Here is a 23,332-nt window from a genome sequence, read left to right as displayed (position 1 = left end):
AACATGGTTAAGGGCTCTTTCAATCTATATTGCGGAAATTCAGCGTTACAGCATGATTGAAATTTAAAGTCAGTTTTTTACCGAAACAGCGGCGGGAGGATGCTTTCTTACTGTTTTAACTGCTGATTGCCGCTTTAAGGAAGCTGTGGAGAATCTCTCTCTCATAACCTCATGTAGTGTTTGTCTAATACATTACCCTGTGACACAGTCGTGGAGACTTCTGACACGGCCATGGAGGTTTCAGAGACAGCTTTAAACGGCGTATTCAAATATGGGTGAGGTTTGCGCAAAGGAAAATAGCCAGAGGAAATAACTTTTGGTTGAGCTAGGCCAAGAGTCCAATTGAAATCACTTTTTGGGAAACAAATGCATCTTTTATGATAGGGAAGCTGGATGAAGACAAGAGTTCTAGTGTATAGTATTGTTATGAACTGTAGAATGGCTGGAGACTATTAGGAGATCAAATGTTGCAGTGCCAAGAGTGGAGTCGGCTAAAGAAAGGAGGCCACAGAGGTTGGTTTCTGACAGGACCACAGGAAAAGACTGCTCTCTGAAAGAGAGCCATCTACAGAAAAATGTCAAACTACTATTGACAAAGAATTATGATTGAATGATAATTCTTTGCTTTGTTCTGGGGGTATTGAGGCTGTATTGTGTGGCGTACCTCTCAATTTAAATCGGCACATGTCCCAAAAGACACCAAGTGTTAAACAATGATCAATGAACACACAATGGCTGTATTGTTAGAGTGGATATGGTGAGTAATGTAATGGGCTGGCTCTCTCAGTCATTGAAGGACAGTGGGATTCTCCCCAATGGCGTGTTACATAGGTTAGCAATGCAATGTATTGCAGATGAGCAGAATCAAGTTTTATAATTGGGCTCACAATTTTGTCTTTAAACTCCCTAAAGTATGTAATCCTAAAACAAATCCACACAGTCACTGGACAAAGCACATGGCCAAAACGCACAGGAAGGTTATTCAACCAGTTTTTGCCCAGTGGGAGGACTCATGTTATGTGAAATATGGATACAAAATGGGCCATTTGCAGGTCTGGACAATGGGTTAGCATATTTATACAATAACACGCCAAATATTATTCAAGAAAATGTGAGAAAGCAAAAAAAGTTAGATAATCATACCCTGCTATATCAAAGATGAAACTCTAACCTTTTCAATGTAGCCTACTTGTGCGCTTTCCCCTCAGCCACAATGCAACAACAATTACGCACTTGTGTCCTGCGTCCTTGGAAAACCCCTTTCCGCATTGATTGTGTGGGTCACGATGATTACGATGGAGAGAAATGAGAAGAGATTGACTGACTATACGACAAATAGATAGGAAGGGAGGAGCCAGGTTGCCAAGGTGAATGTAGACTACAGTCTACGGTCTAGTCTACGGTATAATCCAGACCTCATTACTAAACACGACACCGCGCTCATGATTGTCGCACATCGTTCATTAAAGGCGATACCTAGAAACCAGAGGAAATTAGCGTGGAACGGAGGCGTAGCATCACTCAAATTGCGGTCAAGGGAACATAAAATACTTTATGAAATCTGTATCTACTTTATTGATAAATACACCCGAAACACCTTGGTTTACCTATTTCCTTGCTGTCATAAACTGTGCGCTCAGCTGACATTTCAATGGAACGGAGCGAGTTGTGTTTCTGATCCATCAGGAAGCTAGGAGACGTCCTGGCAACAAAGGTAAAAAACGATTGTATTTACATTTTTATGGTCAGATTTTATGGAAATGGCGCGCTGTCTCCCTACCTGACATTCATCAGGTGCGCATGCGAAAGAAAGAAGACAATTAGGTTTTTATGTCACAAGTGTTGCATCATTTTAATTGGCCATCTCGTATGCGTTTTGGTGAAGCTTGGCACTGGCATTATCATTCCAAGATAGATTATACAAAACATTTAAAGTGTGAGTGTACATGTTATTTGTTGAATCAGTTTACCAAAGTTTGTTACCAGGCTGCTCTAACATATAATGTCAAATCCAATCCTGATTACTTGTGGAGTTAATTTAATCAAATGGAATTGACACATTTGGATTGAATAACTTGTTGAGTGAACAACAATGTGCTTCAACTGATATTTGTATTAGTTGTGCTAATAAAGCTACACACGTGGTTTTGACAAATTCCTAAGAGAGGACAAGTATTTGCTAGTCAGAAAAACAAAACTGTTCGTTTTTTCAAGTTACCAAAGTTTGTTACCAGGCTGCCTTAAAATTTTAAATTGTGTCAACTTCCTATACAGTAGAAACAACTGCTTTGAAAATTACACATTTCAGAAATGACTAAGTCTTTGTAATTATATAATATAGATTTCAGTAGGGAACATGATGCTTCAATCTGTCTCTTACTCGTGTGAGCTTTTTTTGGACAGTTTCTAAACTGGCAGTTCACTCAGTAATGTTCAGTTCTGTGTTTCACCAGATACAATGCTATACGCTAACGCTTATAGGGAAGGACATTCAACAAGCATGGCACTTACACAAATAACTGATGATTGGCTGAGAAATTGATTATAAAAAGATTGTGGGAGATGTTTTGTTAGACTTCAGTGCGGCTTTTGATATTGTCAATCATAGTCTGCTGATGGAAAAACGTATGTGGTATGGCTTTACACCCCCTGCTATATTGTGGATAAAGAGTTATCTGTCTAACACAACAGAGGTGTAGAATCAGGAATTCCCTAGGGCAGCTGTCTAGGCCCCTTACTTTTTTACATTTTTACTAATGACATGCCACTGGCCTTGAGTAAAGCCAGTGTGTCTATGTATACGGATGACTCAAATCAAATTATATTTGTCACATGCGCCGAATACAACAGGTGTAGACCTTACAGTGAAATGCTTACTTACAAGCCCTAACCAACAATGTAGTTTAAGAAAAAAAAATGAATAAGAAATAAAAGTAACATAAACAAAGAGCAGCAGTAAAATAACAATAGTGAGGCTATACACAGTGGGTACCGTTACAGAGTCAATGTGCAGGGGCACCGGTTAGTCGAGGTAATTGAGGTAATATGTACATGTAGGTAGAGTTATTAAAGTGACTATGCATAGATAACAGAGAGTAGCAGCAATGTAAAAGGGGGGACGGACGGTGCAATGCAAATAGTCTGGGTAGCCATTTGATTAGATGTTTGACTAGATGCAAAGCGTCAATACAAGACTAAGATCGAATCATACTACACTGGCTCCGATGCTCATCGGATGTGGCAGGGCTTGCAAACTACTACAGACTACAAAGGGAAGCACAGCCGAGAGATGCCCATTGACACGAGCCTACCAGACGAGCTAAATTACTTCTATGCTCGCTTCGAGGCAAGTAACACTGAAACATGCATGAGAGCATCAGCTGTTCCAGAAGACTGTGTGATCACCCTCTCCGCAGCCAATGTGAGTAAGACCTTTAAACAGGTCAACATTCACAAACCAGCAGGGCCAGACAGATTACCAGGACGTGTATTCCGAGCATGCGCTGACCAACTGGCAAGTGTCTTCACTGACATTGTCAACCTCTCCCTGTCTGAGTCTGTAATACCAACATGTTTCAAGCAGACCACCATAGTCCCTGTGCCCAAGAACACTAAGGTAACTTGCCTAAATGACTACCGACCTGTAGCACTCACGTCTGTAGCCATGAAGTACTTTGAAAGCTCACATCAACACCATTATCCCAGAAACCCTAGATCCACTCCAATTTGCATACCGCCCCAACAGATCCACAGATGATGCAATCTCTATTGCACTCCACACTGCCCTTTCACACCTGGACAAAAATAACACCTATGTGAGAATGCTGTTCATTGACTACAGCTCAGCGTTCAACACCATAGTGCCCTCAAAGCTCATCACTAAGCTAAGGACCCTGGGACTAAACACCGAGCTTTTTTATAATTTTACCTTTATTTAACCAGGTAGGCTAGTTGAGAACAAGTTCTCATTTACAACTGCGACCTGGCCAAGATAAAGCAAAGCAGTGTGACACAGACAACAACATAGAGTTACACATGGAGTAAACAGTAAACAAGCCAATAACACAAACAAGTCAATGACACAGTAGAAAAAAAAGAAAGTCTATATACAGTGTGTGCAAAAGGCATGAGGAGGTAGGCAATAAATAGGCCATAGGAGCGAATAATTACAATTTAGCAGATTAACACTGGAGTGATAAATGAGCATATGATGATGTACAAGTAGAAATACTGGTGTGCAAAAGAGCAGAAAAGTAAATAAAATAAAAACAGTATGGGGATGAGGTAGGTAGATTGGGTGGGCAATTTACAGATGGACTATGTACAGCTGCAGCGATCGGTAAGCAGCTCAGGTAGCTGATGTTTAAAGTTGGTGAGGGAAATAAAAGTCTCCAACTTCAGTGATTTTTGCAATTCGTTCCAGTCACTGGCAGCAGAGAACTGTAAGGAAAGGCGGCCAAATGAGGTGTTGGCTTTGGGGATGATCAGTGAGATATACCTGCTGGAACGTGTGCTATGGGTGGGTGTTGTTATCGTATCCCTCTGCAACTGGATCCTGAACTTCCTGACGGGCCGCACCCCAGGTAATGAGGGTAGGTAACAACACTGATCCTCAACACAGGGGCCCCTCAGGGATGCGTGCTCAGTCCCCTCCTGTCCTCCCTGTTCACTCATGACTGCACGCCAGGCACGACTCCAACACCATCATTAAATTTGCCGATGACACAACAGTGGTAGGCCTGATCACCGACAATGACGAGACAGCCTATAGGGAGGAGGTCAGAGACCTGGCCGTGTGGTGCCAGGACAACAACCTCTCCCTCAACGTTAACGAAAAAGAGGACTGAGCACACCCCCATTCTCATCGTTGGGGCTGCAGTGGAGCAGGTTGAGAGCGTCAAGTTCCTTGGTGTCCACATCACCAACAAACTAACATGGTCCAAGCACACCAAGACAGTCGTGAAGACTGAAAACCTATTCAAAACCTATTCCCCCTCAGGAGACTGAAAACATTTGGCATGGGTCCTCAGATCCTCAAAAGGTTCTACAGCTGCACCATCGAGAGCATCCTGACTGGTACCATCACTGCCTGGAATGGCAACATCTCGGCCTCCGACCGCTGCTAATGGGGATCCTTAATAAATACAAATACTGTCCAGTTGTGTGGTCAGGAGCCACAAAGAGGGACTTAGGAAAATTACAATTGCCCCAGAACAGGGCAGCATGGCTGGCCAACAAATGTTCACGGAGAGCTAACATGAATAATATGCATGTCAATCTATCCTGGCTCAAAGTAGAGGATAGATTGATTTCATCACTACTTGTATTTGTAAGAAGTATTTACATGTTGAATGCACCGAGCTGTCTGTTTAAACAAAACAAAATTCAGTCAACACTACTGTTATGTAGCTTCAGTTGGTTTGACTTCTTGGTTGAATTTCTAAGTAAGCACATAGTTCTTAGCTGATTCAACTTGATTTCATAAGTTAACGTAAGACAATTTCATACATTGTAGTCATCTTATTATACATTTTTTTGTATTCTTTTTTTTTACCCCCTTTTCTCACCAATTTTTATGATATCCAAATTGGTAGTTACATACAGTCTTGTCCTATCGCTGCAACTCCCGTACGGACTCGGGAGAAGTGAAGGTTGAGAGGCGTGTGTCCTCCGAAACACGACCCCGCCAAGCCTCACTGCTTCTTGACACACTGCTCGCTTAACCCGGAAGCCAGTCGCACCAATGTGTCGGAGGAAACACTATACACCTGGCGACTGTGTCAGCGTGCCAAACCCTCCCCTAACCCGGACGTGTGCTGCCTCATAGGTCTCCCGGTCAAGGGCCAGCTGCAACACAGCCTGGAATCGAACCAGGATCTGTAGTGACACAGCTAGCACTGCAATGCAGTGCCTTAGACATTTTTAGTCAACATAACTGCAGGTAGCGTAGCGGTTAAGAGCGTTAGGCCAGCAACCAAAAGGTCACTGGTTCGAATCCCTGGTGGGAAAATCTGCCGTTCTGCCCTTGAGCAAGGCAGTTAACCTGCAACTGCTCCCCGGGCGCCAATGATGTGGATGTCGATTAAGGCAGCCCCCCACACCTCTCTTATTCAGAGGGGTTGGGTTAAGGACAGAAGTTGTACAACTGCATTCAGGCAGACTCACTAAACACAAATGCATCGTTTGTAAATTACATCTTAGTGTTGAAGTGTACCCCTGGCTGTCCATACATTTTAAAAACAAGAAATGGTGCATCTGCTTTGCTTAATATAAGTTATTTGAAATTATTTACACTTTTACTTTGATACTTAAGTATATTTTAGCAATTACATTTACCTTTGATACTTAAGTTTATTTAGAATGAAATAATTTTAGACTTTTACTCAAGTATTATTTTACTAGGTGACTTTCACTTTTACTTGAGTAACTTTCTATTAAGGTATCTATACTTTTACCCAAGTATGACAATTGGGTACTTTTTCTACCACTGGTTGAAAGCAAATTAATGTAACATTTTTTGTCAACTCAACAAATTATGGGGGCGAGACCCAGATGCAGACACAGGAGGCAGATGGTTAGAGTCCAAGATGTTTATTAACAATCCAAAAGGGGTAGGCAAGAGAATGGTCGTGGACAGGCAAAAGGTCCAAACCAGTTCAGAGTTCCAGAGGTACAGAATGGCAGGCAGGCTCGAGGTCAGGGCAGGCAGAATGGTCAGGCAGGCGGGAATGGAGTCCAGAAAAACAGGCAAAGGTCAAAACCCGGAGGACTAGTAGAAGATAATAGAAAAGCAGGAGCACAGGGAAAAACACACTGGTTGACTTGAACATACAAGATGAACTGGCACAGAGAGACAGGAAACACAGGGATAAATACACCACGGAAAATAAGCGACACCTGGAGGGGGTGGAGACGATCACAAGGACAGGTGAAACAGATCAGGGTGTGACACAAATTTAGCAATTTTAGTTGACTTGGCTAATAAAACAAGTAATTTTGACTGAATTTCACTTTTTTTTTTACAGTGTACAGAGGAGAGCAAGGCGAGTATCAGTCAATAGGAAAGCTGTTTATGTTGGCATCAGGTGCATGCAGGGTGGTTTCTCCAAGCATGGACATCTGCATATTATTACCTCTCCAAATTAATGAACTTCGAAATATTTACCTTTTTTGTGGGATGTTTGATATTGAATATAATGCATTTGCATGTACTGTATATCAAGATGTAATAGGTATTAAGACATAACAGTATTAGGCTACTACAGTGTAATAATCAGAGAATAGTCTAACCAACAAATGGCAGAATCGTAATAGGGGTTTCAGTGAACAGCTATGTTGGGTTATTACATGAGAATAGGTGTCAATGCTTTCCAGTGCGTGACTCAAATGGGTAATATAGGAGTCTATCAGCCATTAACGCTTGTGTAGATTGCACCGGGGCAGGGCCCGCACGCGGAGATTGGACTAGTCATGCTGTATATTAAGTGAAATGTGATGACAGCTTGTGTCAGTCACCCTCCAATAAACTACCTGAGGAGAAGGAGGTAAGAGGAGAGATTCAGGAGAGGAATCTAGGAAGCTTGGGGTAGAGTGGTGTAACCTTACCAAACCACAGCTTCTTACTCCAGCCCTATCCATGATCACGATGAGTCACAGTCAGGAGGTGTACCAGGTAGTAACATCAGAGAAAGGGACAAGACACTTCCATTGTTTCCATAGGTTTGGAGATGTTATGAGGGAATCACTCTTTCCTTTCTCCTTCCTAACCACCATTCTATAAGTCATCCATCCATTTCTCAAATGACATGCATTATGCCACCTCTGGGTGTTAAAGTATGATAATTATCAGAGATATACAAGATACAAGAGCAAGGCCAATGACCTGTAAAGGAAGGAATTTATCCACTTCTAAGAAAGTAATGACAATAAGAGTCTATTGTTATTAATTTGTGGGTCTATGGAGGCCAAGGCCTGATTACAAATGCTCTAATGTGATGATGTGATAGTGAGGAGAGCGGCACGACTAGAACGCTTACTAGAGGTATCAACAACTCAGTCTATAAGATTCAGTATATAGGGCCTGGAGTTTTTCCTGACCATGTAACCTGACCAGTTAGAACTCTGGGCCGTAGTTAGGAGCTACTAAGATCCAGAGTATTTCCATATTTTTTCCTGGTTGGGAAAAAACATCATGGCCTAGTTATAACTATGATTTCTGGTCAGGTCCAGTGATTCCATTGAGTACTGTCCCAGCTAGTGCACCCTGAGTGTGGGTGTGGCATGTGGGGACAGAGAATGACCTGCTATGTTGAGGTCAGCAGTATTGGGGCCCACACAAAGGGCCCTGTTTCCCCCATGAGATCCATGTAGGGTTCTGCTCCTTCCTCTCTGATGTGTGAAACTGATACTCACCCCCTGAGGTCACCATCATAATGATGCTTGAACATTTGAGATCACTTACCAGACAGGCCCATTTTTGGGGCGTATTTCATAATTGATAATGATTGTCCCCTCTGCCCTCTCTCCTCCCTCTCTCCCTTTGTTGAGCAGCGTGACGTTGTGAGTCCTCTGGAGTTCTGAGGTGCCAGAACCCATCGGAACCCATAGTCTGGGGATCAGGGTGCCAGAGGGGGGACGCGGAACCAAGTAGAACCCCACGGAACCGCTCAGAACTCCGCAGGAGTGTACGGAACCCCTGGGCCTGGCCCTGTGTCCTGGAGGAGGCAGCTGTGGGACGGACCAGGGGCGTCACGTGGCACTGCTCTGCCTGACTCCCACCCAGACCTCACCCCTCAGAGGGCCCTCTCAGTCTGCCTGCTGGGGAGAAGAGCAGGCCTTCAATCTCGGTGGGAAGGAGGAGCAGTGCTCTGTGTTCATTTGTGTTTTCATTAAGCTGTGTTTTTTCAGGATACCTGAACAGTGGATGGGATTTAGACAATGAGTTTTGCAGTGAGAATGTAGATCACCTTGTTTTACCTGTAAAGAACCATAGGACATCTGATCTGCAGTGACTAGCAGGCTGGAAATCAACTCATCACACCTGGCCTTTGGACTACAGAAGCGCCTCTGAGACAGTACTGTTGGTGTGGGTGTTGTTGTGTGGGTATGAAGACACTGGACAGCCGGTCATTTTAACAGGGATCATGTACACTGTCATCAGGGCTGATCTGAGACATCAGCTGTCACACTGATATAAGATGACTACATATCAACAGAATACTACACATTCAACCAAACTCCTCTGGAGACGGGAGCCCTGTCTTTAACTTAAATGTTTTCCCATCTCCTCAGTGACAGTCGGTGCTATTTGATTTAACGTATCTCCAGTCCAGTTGGCTCCTCATTTCACGCACCTCGGTAGTGCCAAGTCAACTAGTTTCTCATCACCATGGTGATGTCCCAGGGCACGTACACCTTCCTGGCCTGCTTTGCTGGGTTCTGGCTGGTGTGGGCTCTCATCGTCATGCTGTGCTGCTTCTGTAGCTTCATCCAGCGGCATCTGAAGAAGAGGAGGGAGGAGAGGCTGAGGGAGCATTGTCTGAGGGCCTTGGAGATGGAGCCATTGGAGTGCCTGGGCCCAGGGGTGTTGGGAAGGGAACCCCCCACCAGAGAGCCCCTCCATTTCTGCCCCCCGCTGACCCTCTCCCCTCCGCTGCACATTCTTCACTCCCTCCCACAGGGCAGCTGGGCCTCCCCTCAAGGTAATGTACCGACAGAGTACTTTTCTTTACGGCTTTGAATATTCTACCACACTGATGCACGCACGCATGCACACACACACACTATGACTAAGATTAGACTGCAGTACTTTGAATCATACACACTTCAACCAAGCTAAATTACTTCTATGCTCGCTTCGAGGCAAGCAACACTGAAACATGCATGAGAGCATCAGCTGTTCCAGGCGACTGTTTAATCACACTCTCCGTAGCCGGTGTGAGTAAGACCTTTAAACAGGTCAGCATTCACAAGGCCGCAGGGCCAGACGGATTGCCAGGACGTGCACTCCGAGCATGCACTGACCAACTGGCAAGTGTCTTCACTGACATTTTCAACCTGTCCCAGACTGAGTCTGTAATACCAACATGTTTCAAGCAGACCACCATAGTCCCTGTGCCCAAGAACACTAGGGTAACTTGCCTAAATGACTACCGACCCGTAGCACTCACGCCTGTAGCAATGAAGTGCTTTGAAAGGCTGGTCATAGCTCACATCAACACCATTATCCCAGAAACCCTAGACCCACTCCAATTTGCATACCGCCCCAACATATCCACAGATGATGCAATCTCTATTGCACTCCACACTTCGCTTTCCCACTTGGACAAAAATAACACCTATGTGAGAATGCTATTCATTGACTACAGCTCAGCTTTCAACACCATAGTGCCCTCAAAGCTCATCACTAAGCTAAAGACTGGGACTAAAGACATCCCTCTGCAACTGGATCCTCGACTTCCTGACGGGCTGCCCCCAGGTGGTAAGGGTAGGTAACAACACATCTGCCACGCTGATCCTCAACATGGAGTCCCCTCATGGGTGCGTGCTCAGTCCCCTCCTGTACTCCCTGTTCACCCATGACTGCATGGTCAGGCACGACTCCAACACCATCATTAAGTTTGCCGACGACGCAACAGTGGTAGGCCTGATCACTGACAACAATGAGACAGCCTATAGGCAGGAGGTCAGAGACACGGCCGTGTGGTGCCAGGACAACAACCTCTCCCTCAACATGATCAAGACAAAGGAGATGATTGTGGACTACAGGAAAAGGAGGACCAGGCATACCCCCATTCTCATTGACAGGGCTGTAACAGAGCAGGTTGAGAGCTTCAAGTTCCTTGGTGTCCACATCACCAACAAACTGGTCCAAACACACCAAGACAGTGGTGAAGAGGGCACAATAAAGCCTATTCCCCCTCAGGAGACAGAAAACATTTGGCATGGGTCCTCAGATCCTCAAAAGGTTCTACAGCTGCACCATCGAGAGCATCCTGACTGGTTGCATCACTGCCTGGTATGGCAACTGCTTGGCCTCCGACCGCAACGCACATACTGAGGGTAGTGCGTAGTGCGTATGGCCCAGTACATCACTGGGGCCAAGCTTCCTGCCATCTAGGACCTCTATACTAGGCGGTGTCAGAGGAAGGCCCTAAAAATGGTCCAGCCACCCTAGTCATAGACTGTTATCTCTAATACCGCATGGCAAGCGGCACCGGAGTTCCAAGTCTAGGTCCAAGAGGCTTCTTAACAGCTTCTACCCCAAAGACATAAGACTCCTGAACTGCTAATCAAATGGCTACCCAGACTATTTGCATTGTCCCCCCTACCCCCACGCCCTCTTTTACACTGCTGCTACTCTCTGGTTATTATCTATGCATAGTCACTAACTCTACCTACATGTACATATTACCTCAATTACTTCGACTAACCTGTGCCCCCGCACATCGAGTCTGTTCCGGTACACTGTGTATATAGCCTCGCTACTCTTATTTTACTGCAACTCTAACTATTTGTTATTTTTGTTTTTTTACTTATATTTTTTTACCAAACACTTATTTTTCTTAAAACTGCATTGTTGGTTAGTAAGTAAGTAAGCATTTCACTATAAGGTTGTATTTGGCGCATGTAACAAATATACACTGCTCAAAAAAATAAAGGGAACACTTAAACAACACAATGTAACTCCAAGTCAATCACACTTCTGTGAAATCAAACTGTCCACTTAGGAAGCAACACTGATTGACAATAAATTTCACATGCTGTTGTGCAAATGGAATAGACAACAGGTGGAAATTATAGGCAATTAGCAAGACACCCCCAATAAAGGAGTGGTTCTGCAGGTGGTGACCACAGACCACTTCTCAGTTCCTATGCTTCCTGGCTGATGTTTTGGTCACTTTTGAATGCTGGCGGTGCTTTCACTCTAGTGGTAGCATGAGACGGAGTCTACAACCTACACAAGTAGCTCAGGTAGTGCAGCTCATCCAGGATGGCACATCAATGCGAGCTGTGGCAAGAAGGTTTGCTGTGTCTGTCAGCGTAGTGTCCAGAGCATGGAGGCGCTACCAGGAGACAGGCCAGTACATCAGGAGATGTGGAGGAGGCCGTAGGAGGGCAACAACCAAGCAGCAGGACCGCTACCTCCGCCTTTGTGCAAGGAGGAGCAGGAGAAGCACTGCCAGAGCCCTGCAAAATGACCTCCAGCAGGCCACAAATGTGCATGTGTCTGCTCAAACGGTCAGAAACAGACTCCATGAGGGTGGTATGAGGGCCCGACGTCCACAGGTGGGGGTTGTGCTTACAGCCCAACACCGTGCAGGACATGGCATTTGCCAGAGAACACCAAGATTGGCAAATTCGCCACTGGCGCCCTGTGCTCTTCACAGATGAAAGCAGGTTCACACTGAGCACATGTGACAGATGTGACAGAGTCTGGAGACGCCGTGGAGAACGTTCTGCTGCCTGCAACATCCTCCAGCATGACCGGTTTGGCGGTGGGTCAGTCATGGTGTGGGGTGGCATTTCTTTGGGGGGCCGCACAGCCCTCCATGTGCTCGCCAGAGGTAGCCTGACTGCCATTAGGTACCGAGATGAGATCCTCAGACCCCTTGTGAGACCATATGCTGGTGCGGTTGGCCCTGGGTTCCTCCTAATGCAAGACAATGCTAGACCTCATGTGGCTGGAGTGTGTCAGCAGTTCCTACAAGAGGAAGGCATTGATGCTATGGACTGGCCCGCCCGTTCCCCAGACCTGAATCCAATTGAGCACATCTGGGACATCATGTCTCGCTCCATCCACCAACGCCACGTTGCACCACAGACTGTCCAGGAGTTGGCGGATGCTTTAGTCCAGGTCTGGGAGGAGATCCCTCAGGAGACCATCCGCCACCTCATCAGGAGCATGCCCAGGTATTGTAGGGAGGTCATACAGGCACGTGGAGGCCACACACACTACTGAGCCTCATTTTGACTTGTTTTAAGGACATTACATCAAAGTTGGATCAGCCTGTAGTGTGGTTTTCCACTTTAATTTTGAGTGTGACTCCAAATCCAGACCTCCATGGGTTGATAAATTGGATTTCCATTGATTATTTTTGTGTGATTTTGTTGTCAGTACATTCAACTATGTAAAGAAAAAAGTATTTAATAAGATTATTTATTTCATTCAGATCTAGGATGTGTTGTTTAAGTGTTCCCTTTATTTTTTTGAGCAGTATATATTGTTTTGATTTAGCTCTTTGTTTCTGATATTTACCATGCAACCTCTTTACAGCTCCTTTTCCAGTTCAATATGAGAGCAATATAAACACACAAAGAGCATAACCCAGGAGAGAACTGCAGTTTTCTGTACATTACATGCTACAGGCATGACAGCAGTGACTATGAAGGTTTGCTGTAGGCTCTTGTTGTATCTGTAGCTGTGTTCCTTCGTGGGTGACATGGTGACAGTTAGCGCTGTAGCGAAGGCGGTGTGTGGGCAGAGCAGTGGCAGAGTTGGCAGCACAGCAGAGACTGCTAGCAGATCGACACTAAGTAGGCGCTAACGGCGTGACAGTCAGTGGCGTGAAAGGTAGGCTAGCAGCAGCCACTGAAATAGACAGAGAGGGCTAGCAAGCACAACAGCCAGATAGAGGAACTCAGTACCAAGGTAGCAAGGACAGGCTGGTTAAGGGGTGCACCTCAGAGTGGTAGAAAAATGGGGATACTCTCCCCCAAATGTCATTATAGCTCCAGGACATAAAATGAGATTAGCAATCCTGTCCCCAGTGAAGGTGGCTCCCCTCTGGATAGTCCCTGAGCCTTGTCGTCCCCCCCCCCCCGCCATTCCACCACCCTCCATACTCCTCCACGGCCCTGCCAGCCCTCTGCACCTGTGGCCCTCTCTAGGTTTGGAGGTATTGCTGACACTGGAAACAAACAGCCACCTGGCGCAGCACATGAAACACTCCTTTCATCTCCCAGTGTTCTGGGCCTCCATTATTACCGTATGGAAGTCATTTTTATTCATACATATAGCGGCTGGGGCTAATATTAGAGACCAGAGCAGGGCATTATCAATGTGTGGTGGAAAAAGAGATCATAAAAACTATAGTGTAATTCGTTGTGACTATGTGGACACATACAGGGCATGTACAGTCGTGGCCAAAAGTTTTGAGAATGACACAAATATTACTATGGAATACTAAAGTATAATTACAAGCATTTCATAAGTGTCAAAGGCTTTTATTGACAATTACATGAAGTTGATGCAAAGAGTCAATATTTGTATATTTGCATATTTTGACCCTTCTTTTTCAAGACCTCTGCAATCCACCCTGGCATGCTGTCAATTAACTTCTGGGCCACATCCTGACTGATGGCAGCCCATTCTTGCATAATCAATGCTTGGAGTTTGTCAGAATTTGTGTGTTTTTGTTTGTCCACCCACCTCTTGAGGATTGACCACAAGTTCTCACTGGGATTAAGGTCTGGGGAGTTTCCTGGCCATGGACCCAAAATATCAATGTTTTGTTCCCCGAGCCACTTAGTTATCACTTTTGCCTTATGGCAAGGTGCTCCATCATGCTGGAAAAGGCATTGTTCGTCACCAAACTGTTCCTGGATGGTTGGGAGAAGTTGCTCTCGGAGGATGTGTTGGTACCATTCTTTATTCATGGCTGTGTTCTTAGGCAAAATTGTGAGTGAGCCCACTTCCTTGGCTGAGAAGCAACCCCACACATGAATGGTCTCAGCATGCTTTACTGTTGGCATGACACAGGACTGATGGTAGCGCTCACCTTGTCTTCTCCGGACAAGCTTTTTTCCGGATGCCCCAAACAATCGGAAAGGGGATTCATCAGAGAGAATGACTTTACCCCAGTCCTCAGCAGTCCAATCACTGTACCTTTTGCAGAATATCAGTCTGTCCCTGATGTTTTTCCTGGATAAAAGTGGCTTCTTTGCTGCCCTTCTTGACACCAGGCCATCCTCCAAAAGTCTTTGCCTCGCTGTGCATGCAGATGCGCTCACACCTGCCTGATGCCATTACTGAGCACGCTCTGTACTGGTGGTGCCCCGATCCCGCAGCTGAATCAACTTTAGGAGACGGTCCTGGCGCTTGCTGGACTTTCTTGGGCACCCTGAAGCCTTCTTCACAACAATTGAACCGCTCTCGAAGTTCATGATGATCCAATAAATGGTTGATGTAGATACAATCTTACTGGCAGCAATATCCTTGCCTGTGAAGCCCTTTTTGTGCAAAGCAATGATGACGGCACGTGTTTCCTTGCAGGTAACCATGGTTGACAGAGGAAGAACAATGATTCCAAGCACCACCCTCCTTTTAAAGCTTCCAGTCTGTTATTCGAGCTCAATCAGCATGACAGAGTGATCTCCAGCCTTGTCCTCGTCAACACTCACACCTGTGTTAACGAGAGAATCACTGACATGATGTCAGCTTGTCCTTTTGTGGCAGGGCTGAAATGCAGTGGAAATGTTTTTTGGGGATTCAGTTAACTTGCATGGCAAAGTGGGACTTTGCAATTAATTGCAATTCATCTGAACACTCTTCATAACATTCTGGAGTAAATGCAAATTGCCATCATACAAACTGAGGCAGCAGCCTTTGTGAAAATTAATATTTGTGTCATTCTCAAAACTTTTGGCCAGGACTGTACACTTAATTAGTATTTGGTAGCATTGCATTTAAATTGTTTATCTTGGGTCAAACGTTTCAGGTAGCCTTACAAAAGCTTCCCACCATAAACTGGGTGAATTTTGGCCCATTCCTCCTGACAGAGCTGATGTAACTGAGTCAGGTTTGTAGGCCTCCTTGCTCGCACACGCTTTTTCAGTTCTGCCCACAAATTTTCTATTGGCTTGAGGTCAGGGCTTTGTGATGGCCACTCCAATACCTTGACTTTGTTGTCCTTAAGCCAGTTTGCCACAACTTTGGAAGTATGCTTGGGGTCATTGAAGATGCAAATGCGACCAAGCTTTGACATCCTGACTGATGTCTTGAGATGTTGCTTCAATATATCCACATAACCTTCCTCCCTCATGATGCCATCCATTTTGTTAAGTGCACCAATCCCTTCTGCAGCAAAGCACCCCCACAACATGATGCTGCCACCCCCATGCTTCACAGTTGGGATGGTGTTCTTCAGCTTGCAAGCCTCCCCTTTTTTCCTCCAAACATAACGATGGTCATTATGGCCAAACAGTTCTATTTTTGTTTCATCAGACCAGAGGACATTTCTACAAAAAGTACAATCTTTGCCCCTATGTGCAGTTGGAAACCATAGTCTGGCTTTTTTATGGCTGTTTTGGAGCAGTGGCTTCTTCGTTGCTGAGCGGCCTTTCAGGTTATTTCGACATAGGACTCGTTTTACTGTGGATATAGATACTTTTGTACCTGTTTCCTCCAGCATCTTCACAAGGTCCTTTGCTGTTGTTCTGGGATTTATTTGCACTTTTCGCACCAAAGTACGTTCATCTCTAGGAGAGAGAACGCGTCTCCTTCCTGAGCGGTATGATGGCTGTGTGGTCCCATGGTGTTTATACTTGCGTACTGTTGTTTGTACAGATGAACGTGGTGGTACCTTCAGGCATTTGGAAATTGCTCCCAAGGATGAACCAGACTTGTGGAGGTCCACAATTCTTTTTCTGAGGTCTTGGCTGATTTCTTTAGATTTTCCCATGATGTCAAGCAAAGAGGCACAGAGTTTGAAGATAGGCCTTGAAATACTTCCACAGGTACACCTCCAATTGACTCAAATGATGTCAATTAGCCTATCAGAAGCATCTAAAGCCATGACATCATTTTCTGTAATTTTCCAAGCTGTTTAAAGACAACTGTACATAGCTGTACACCAGTGCCACCGTGACAAATCAAACTTTATTTGTCACATGTGCCGAATACAAGAAGTTTAGACTTTACCTTGAAATGCTTATTTACAAGCCCTTAACCAACAGTGCAGGTCAAGAAAAAGAAAATATTTACCAAGTAGACTAAAATAAAAACTAACACAATAAGAATAACAACTGTCACGTCGGCATAAATGATTCGGGAGACAGGCGCAGGAATGCGTAATAGGGTTTTGTATTGTACCCAAATTATGGCGTGCCTTGTAAAGCACACAGGGACGAAGACCAAACAAACACTATACAAAAACACAGGGTTGAAACCCAAACAAAAGAGCGAGGACAACCTCAAATAAATAACACATGCGCACAATGATTAACACACGGGACGAGACCCATAATCATCTGCGAAATCCACAATGGCATAAAAGCCAAAACACACAGCACTGGTACTCACACGCACATTGTAACAATAATGGACAGCCCAATGGAAACCAAAGGGCACACTTATACACATACTAATCAGTGGGAATAGGGGACAGGTGTGTGTAATGAAAGTTCCATAGGGATCCGTAACAATAACGAGGCTATATACAGGAGGCGGGGGTACAGGCTAGTTGAGGTAATCTGTACATCTAGGTGGGGGTGAAGTGACTATGCATAGGTAACATACTAACAGTGAGTAGCAGAAGTGTACGGGGGGGGGGGGGGGGTCAATGTAAATTGTCCGTTGGCGATTTTATGAATTGTTCAGCAATCTTATGGCTTGGGATTAGAAGCTGTTGAGGAGCCTTTTGGTCCTAGACTTGACGCTCCGTTACCGCTTGCCGTGCGGTAGCAGAGAAAACAGTCTATAACTTGGGTGACTGGAGTCTCTGATAATTGTATGGGCTTTCCTCTGACACGGCCTATTATATAGGTCCTGGATGGGAGGAAGCTTGCCTCCAGTGATGTACTGGGGCGTACGCACTACCATCTGTAGCACCTTACGGTCAGATGCCGAGCAGTTGCCATACCAGGCGGTGATGCAACCAGTCAGGGTTCTCTCAATGGTGTAGCTGTAGAACCTTTTGAGGATGCCAAATCTTTTCACTCTCCTGTGGGGGAAAAGGTTTTGTCATGCCCTCTTCACGACTGTCTTGGTATGTTTGGACTATGATAGTTCGTTGGTGATGCGGACACCAAGGAACTTGAAACTCTCGACCCGCTCCAGTACAGCCCCGTCAATGTTAATGGGGGCCTGTTCAGCCTGCCTTTTCCTGTAGTTCACGATCAGCTCCTTTGTCTTGCTCACATTGAGGGAGAGTTTGTTGTCCTGGCACCACACTGCCAGTCCTCTGACCTCCTCCCTATAGGCCATCTCATCGTTGTCGGTGATCAGGCTTACCACTGTTATGTTATCAGCAAACTTAATGATGGTGTTGGAGTCGTGTTTGGCCACCCAGTCGTGGGTGAACATGGAATACAGGAGGGGACTAAGTACACACCCCTGAGGGGCCCCAGTGTTAAGGATCAGTGTGGCATACGTGTTGTTGCCTACTCTTACCACCTGGGGCCGGCCCATCAGGAAGTCCAGGATCCAGTTGCAGAGGGAGGTGTTTAGTTCCAGAGTCCTTAGCTTAGTGATGAGCTTCGTGGACACTATGGTGTTGAACGCTGAGCTGTAGTCAATGAACAGCATTCTCACATAGGTGTTCCTTTTGTCCAGGTGAGAAAGAGCAGTGTTATCTGTGGATCTGTTGGAGCGGTATGCGAATTGGAGTGGGTCTAGGGTGTCTGGGAGGATGCTGTTGATGTGAGCCATGACCAGCCTTTCAAAGCATTTCATGGCTACCGACTTGAGTGCCACGGGGCGGTAATCATTTAGGCAGGTTACCTTCGCTTGGTGGTCTGCTTGAAACATGTTGGTATTACAGACTCGGTCAGGGAGAGGTTGAAAATGTCAGTGAAGACACTTGACAGTTGGTCCGCACATGCTTTGAGTACACGTCCTGGTAATCCGTCTGGGCCAGCGGCTTTGTGAATGTTGACCTGTTTAAAAGGTTTTGTTCACATCGGCTACCGAGAGTGTTGTCACACAGTCATCCAGAACAGCTGGTGCTCTCGTGCATGCTTCAGTGTTGCTTGCCTCGAAGCAGGCATAAAAGTAATTTATCTCGTCTGATAGGCTCACGTCACTGGGCAGCTCGCGTCTGGGTTTCCCTTTGTAGTCTGTTTTCAATAGTTTTCAAGCCCTGCCACATCCGACGAGCGTCAGAGCCGGTGTAGTAGGATTCAATCTTAATCCTGTATTGACGCTTTTCTTGTTTGATGGTTCGTCTGAAGACATGAAGCGGGATTTCTTATAAGTGTCTGGATTAGTCTCCCGCTCCTTGAAAACGGCAGCTCTAGCCCTTAGCGCGATGCGGCTGTTGCCTGTTATCCATGGCTTCTGGTTGGGATATGTACGTACAGTCACTGTGGGGACGACGTCATCGATGCACTTATTGATGAAGCCGATGACTGAGGTGGTGTATTCCTCAATGCCATTAGATGAATCCAACACATGCTGTGGAGGATGTCCATATCACACATTCCATATCCTTGACATCAATCAGTTGTCGTGTTTTTAGCGAGCAGCAACATTTCTTCCATTGGAAAACATTTTGTGCAAAGTGGTATGACTTCCTGGAATATATAGGGAGAATCTCAACTGCATTCTCCTCGCATCTTCTCTCCTTGCCTCTAAAACCCATTGGATGAGAAAGCCAAATGGTTCCTCCTCTCTGACCTTCTCCTCAAATCAAATCACATTTTTAGCAGATGTTATTGCGGGTGTAGCACATTGCTTCCTCCAATGGGTTTTGAGGAGGAGGCGAGGAGAGGGGACGAGTGGAGTATGCAATTGAGGTTCTCCCATTATATAGTATAGAAAGGCTGTGGGTAGTCTTTGAAAGAGATGCGGGCTGGAAAATTGAGTTTATGATTAGTAGTACCTCTCCCTTTATCAGCCTGGGTTTCCACACTGGAGGAAGTAGCACTATCAAAGCACTACAAATAAAGTACTCCAGAGGTGTGGTCAGAGGGTGTGTCATTGTTATTAGCTTAGCTAGCTACATTTACAACCCTCCGGATTCATCACCGAGTTGTCAGAGTCCAAGGAGATATTACTGCACCCGTTTGCTCCACATCCTTATCTCTGACTTGTATTCTGTTGTTCAAACCACAAGTGTATTAGAGTTTCCAGGCGTGAATGACCTATGACGTCTCAACTGTACTAACCGCACACGACGTAATTCAAAAGGAAGTCGTCCCTATATGGTAAACCCTGGGGGCGTGAACACTTCATACATCTGAATGTACTTTACCGCCCACTAATTATTTTACAGATTTCATGTTATTGCCTCGTGCTACCTGACTGTTTGTCACATCAAAGCATGCTTACTACGTTTTATGCATCAATTGCAGTGATACCTGTTTTCAAAGACAGAAAAAACAGAGTTAAAATAAATGTTCTACATTTTGGGATGATCAAATGCCCAAAACACTAATATATTGATGATACTTTCATTACAATCAACATGACAAACACAAGGCTCTATCTATAAAAATAAAGTTCTGAACCCTTATCGGTTTTAATGGTGTCAGCAATTTTTATCTTGTATTCTTATGAACTTAATTAAAAACATGAATTGGGGTATTTAGAAAACTATATGGGTAGAGAACATTGAACAGAACAATAACTCCATTTGGACAAAAAATGCAGATAGAACCTTATAGTCCCAAGCTCTCAATGATTTGTTTCCCCTGAAAAGAAATGCGCAGTGCTTTCAGAATGAATTGTCTAATTCACAGTTAACACTAGTACAGGCTTGGCTCGGGTCGGCCCTACAGTGTGAATCAGACACAAGTCTATCTACCCGCTCGCCTCTACTCTCATTCCATCTTTCACAGGTCCCTCTCTTTGTGTCACACCTGTTCTGTTCCTGTGGGTTCTCTCTTTGTGAGCTTTGAAGGGAGTGAATCCAGATGATTGTGCTGAATACATCAGTAGATTAACCTCTGACTTGTGGCTTGAATGTTTCTGTCAGAACTAAGCTCTCTTTACACTGTGTGTGTGTGTGTGTGAATGTGTGCACGTGTGTGAAGCCATTCAGTACTTCAAAATGCACAGAGTCCGAATTGAGTCATCAAAGAAGCCTTTATTGTAGGCTACTGTACTCATCAATGGACTGCTCACCGCTCAACCTGTGTTCCACATGACTCACAGTTTAAAGGCAGAGCTGTCAGTGTAGGAGTTGGACTTGGCAGTGGTATCAGTAACTTTAGATGTATAGTCAGCCATCTGAGATGACTGAGGCGTCAGTGCAGGGGGGGCTTTCCAAACTAATACATTCTAAAAGCTTTAACAAGAGCAAGGTATTGTGTTTCATTTGAAAACAGCATAACAGTTTGTAAAAGCAGAATTGTACTGCTACATTAACATTATGTAATAGCCAGCAGGAGTCAGCTTAGCAATGATAATCACAACCCTTTCACAGGATGCCTAAGGTCTACCTTTAGACCTAAACACTGACAATACCATGGCCTAATATGACTGTGTCCAAGTAGCATTTGATAATAATGATGGATTTGGTTTATAGTAAGCTTTTCCAATGCTAACGCACTTTACATTGTTAAAGGGAAACTAACATACTGTACGTTTGTCTGTTTCCTCCCCAGAGACGGACGTGTTTGGAAAGCCCCCCTGCTATGAGGAGGCTGTTCTGATGGAGGACCCCCCTCCTCCCTACTGTGAGGTGCTGGCTGACAGCCGGGGGGGCACCAACACCAAGCCCTCCTCCCGGACCTCCAGGCTGGAGCAGCAGGAGACTGAGACCTCCAAGACTCCTCCGGTCACAGTGTTCTCAGAGCGGGACTACTCCTCCCTGATCCGCCTGCCCACTGCCCGACGCTGGGACTCCCTGGGGCACCTGCTGTCTACCATGGACCTCAACCACAACACCCTCCCCACGGAGCCCCTCTCCCTGCAGGCCCAGGCCACCACTACCATTCCCCGCGAGGGCCGGACTCACACCCAGCCAGAGCTGGGGCTCAGAAGTATCCAGGGTCTCAGGCGGCTAGAGCAGAGCTGTGGCCTGCCCACGTCCTTCCCTCTACTGGGTCGCAGCACGGCCGTGTAAGCCTGAATAATCCTCCTGGAGGTGGGGGTGAGGCTGAAGCTAAGGACGCTGGGTTGAGGTGGAGAGGCGTTGGGTTGGGTTTGAGGAGGGGCGTCTGGTTTGTAGAGTTGGACTGATGGAGGAGGTAGAGGAGGGAAAACACCTTTCAGACTCCCAGCAGCCAGAGGTGTTGTTCTCTGCTTTCTTCTGTGCGGTGAGATGAGGACAACCTATCTGCCTTCCTCTCATCATCCCTTTTATCTTGCTTTGTCTCCCTCCATATCTGTCTCGCTCTATTCTCTCTCTCTATCTGGTTGTGTTGATCTCTCTATTCTCCATGGCGTCGCAGCCTGATGCAGAGCAGCTATTACACCGAGTGTACAAAACATTCGGAACATCTTCCTAATATTGAGTTGCAACCCCTTTTGCCCTCATAACATCCTCAATTCATCAGGACATGGACTCTACAAGGTATAGAAAGCTTTCCAAAGGGATGCTGGCCCATGTTGACTCCAATGCTTCCCACCATTGTGTCAAGTTGGCTGGATGTCCTTTGGGTGGTGGACCATTCTTGATACACACGGGAAACTGTTGAGCGTAAAAAATCCAGCAGTGTTGCAGTTCTTGACACACTTAAACCCATGCGCCTGGTACTTACTGTGCTACCATACCCCGTTCAAAGGCACTTAAAAGTTTTGTCTTGCCCATTCACCCCCTGAATGGCACACATACACAATCCATGTCTCAATTGTCTCAAGGCTTAAAAATCCCAGTGGTGGAAAAAGTACCCAAATGTTATACTTGAGTATCAAAAGTAAATGTAATTGCAAACATATACTTAAGTATCAAAAGTAAAAGTATAAAGTTTCAAATGTCTTATATTAAGCAAACCAGACGGCATCATTTTCTTGATTTTTAAATGTACAGATAGCTAGGGGCATGCTCCAACACTCAGACATCATTTACAAACAAAGCATGTGTTTAGTGAGTCCGCCAGATCAGAGGCAGTAGGGATGACCAGGGATGTTCTCCATTTTCCTGTCCTTCTGAGCATTCAAAATGTAACGAGTACTTTTGGGTGTCAGGGAAAATGTATGGAGTAAAAAGTACATAATTTTCTTTCGTAAACGTTGTCAAAAATACAAATAGTAAAGTACAGATACCCCCAAAAACAACTTAAGTAAAAATACTTGAAAGTACTACAAGTACTTTACACCACTGAAAAATCATTCTTTAACCTGTCTCCTCCCCTTTATCTACACAGATTGAAGTGGATTTAATAAGTGGCATCAATAAGTGATCATAGCGTTCACCTAGATTAATCTGGTCAGTCTGTCATGGAAAGG

The 23,332-nt window shown here is 45.3% G+C and overlaps 1 protein-coding gene across 1 annotated transcript; it reads left to right on the top strand.

Annotated features, from left to right (window-relative positions):
* Nucleotides 1-1,346: 1,346 nt before the first annotated feature.
* LOC115148275 (proline-rich protein 7-like) lies at nucleotides 1,347-22,007 on the top strand. Its single transcript, XM_029690220.1, has 3 exons — nucleotides 1,347-1,714; nucleotides 8,551-9,701; nucleotides 21,547-22,007. The coding sequence occupies exons 2-3, from the start codon at nucleotides 9,389-9,391 to the stop codon at nucleotides 22,005-22,007; spliced, it is 774 nt and encodes a 257-aa protein (XP_029546080.1). The 5' UTR covers nucleotides 1,347-1,714; nucleotides 8,551-9,388.
* Nucleotides 22,008-23,332: the final 1,325 nt, after the last annotated feature.

This window comes from Salmo trutta, chromosome 15, assembly GCF_901001165.1.
Source record: "Salmo trutta chromosome 15, fSalTru1.1, whole genome shotgun sequence".
Lineage (NCBI taxonomy): Eukaryota > Metazoa > Chordata > Actinopteri > Salmoniformes > Salmonidae > Salmo > Salmo trutta.
This window is presented reverse-complemented; position numbering and strand designations above follow the sequence as displayed.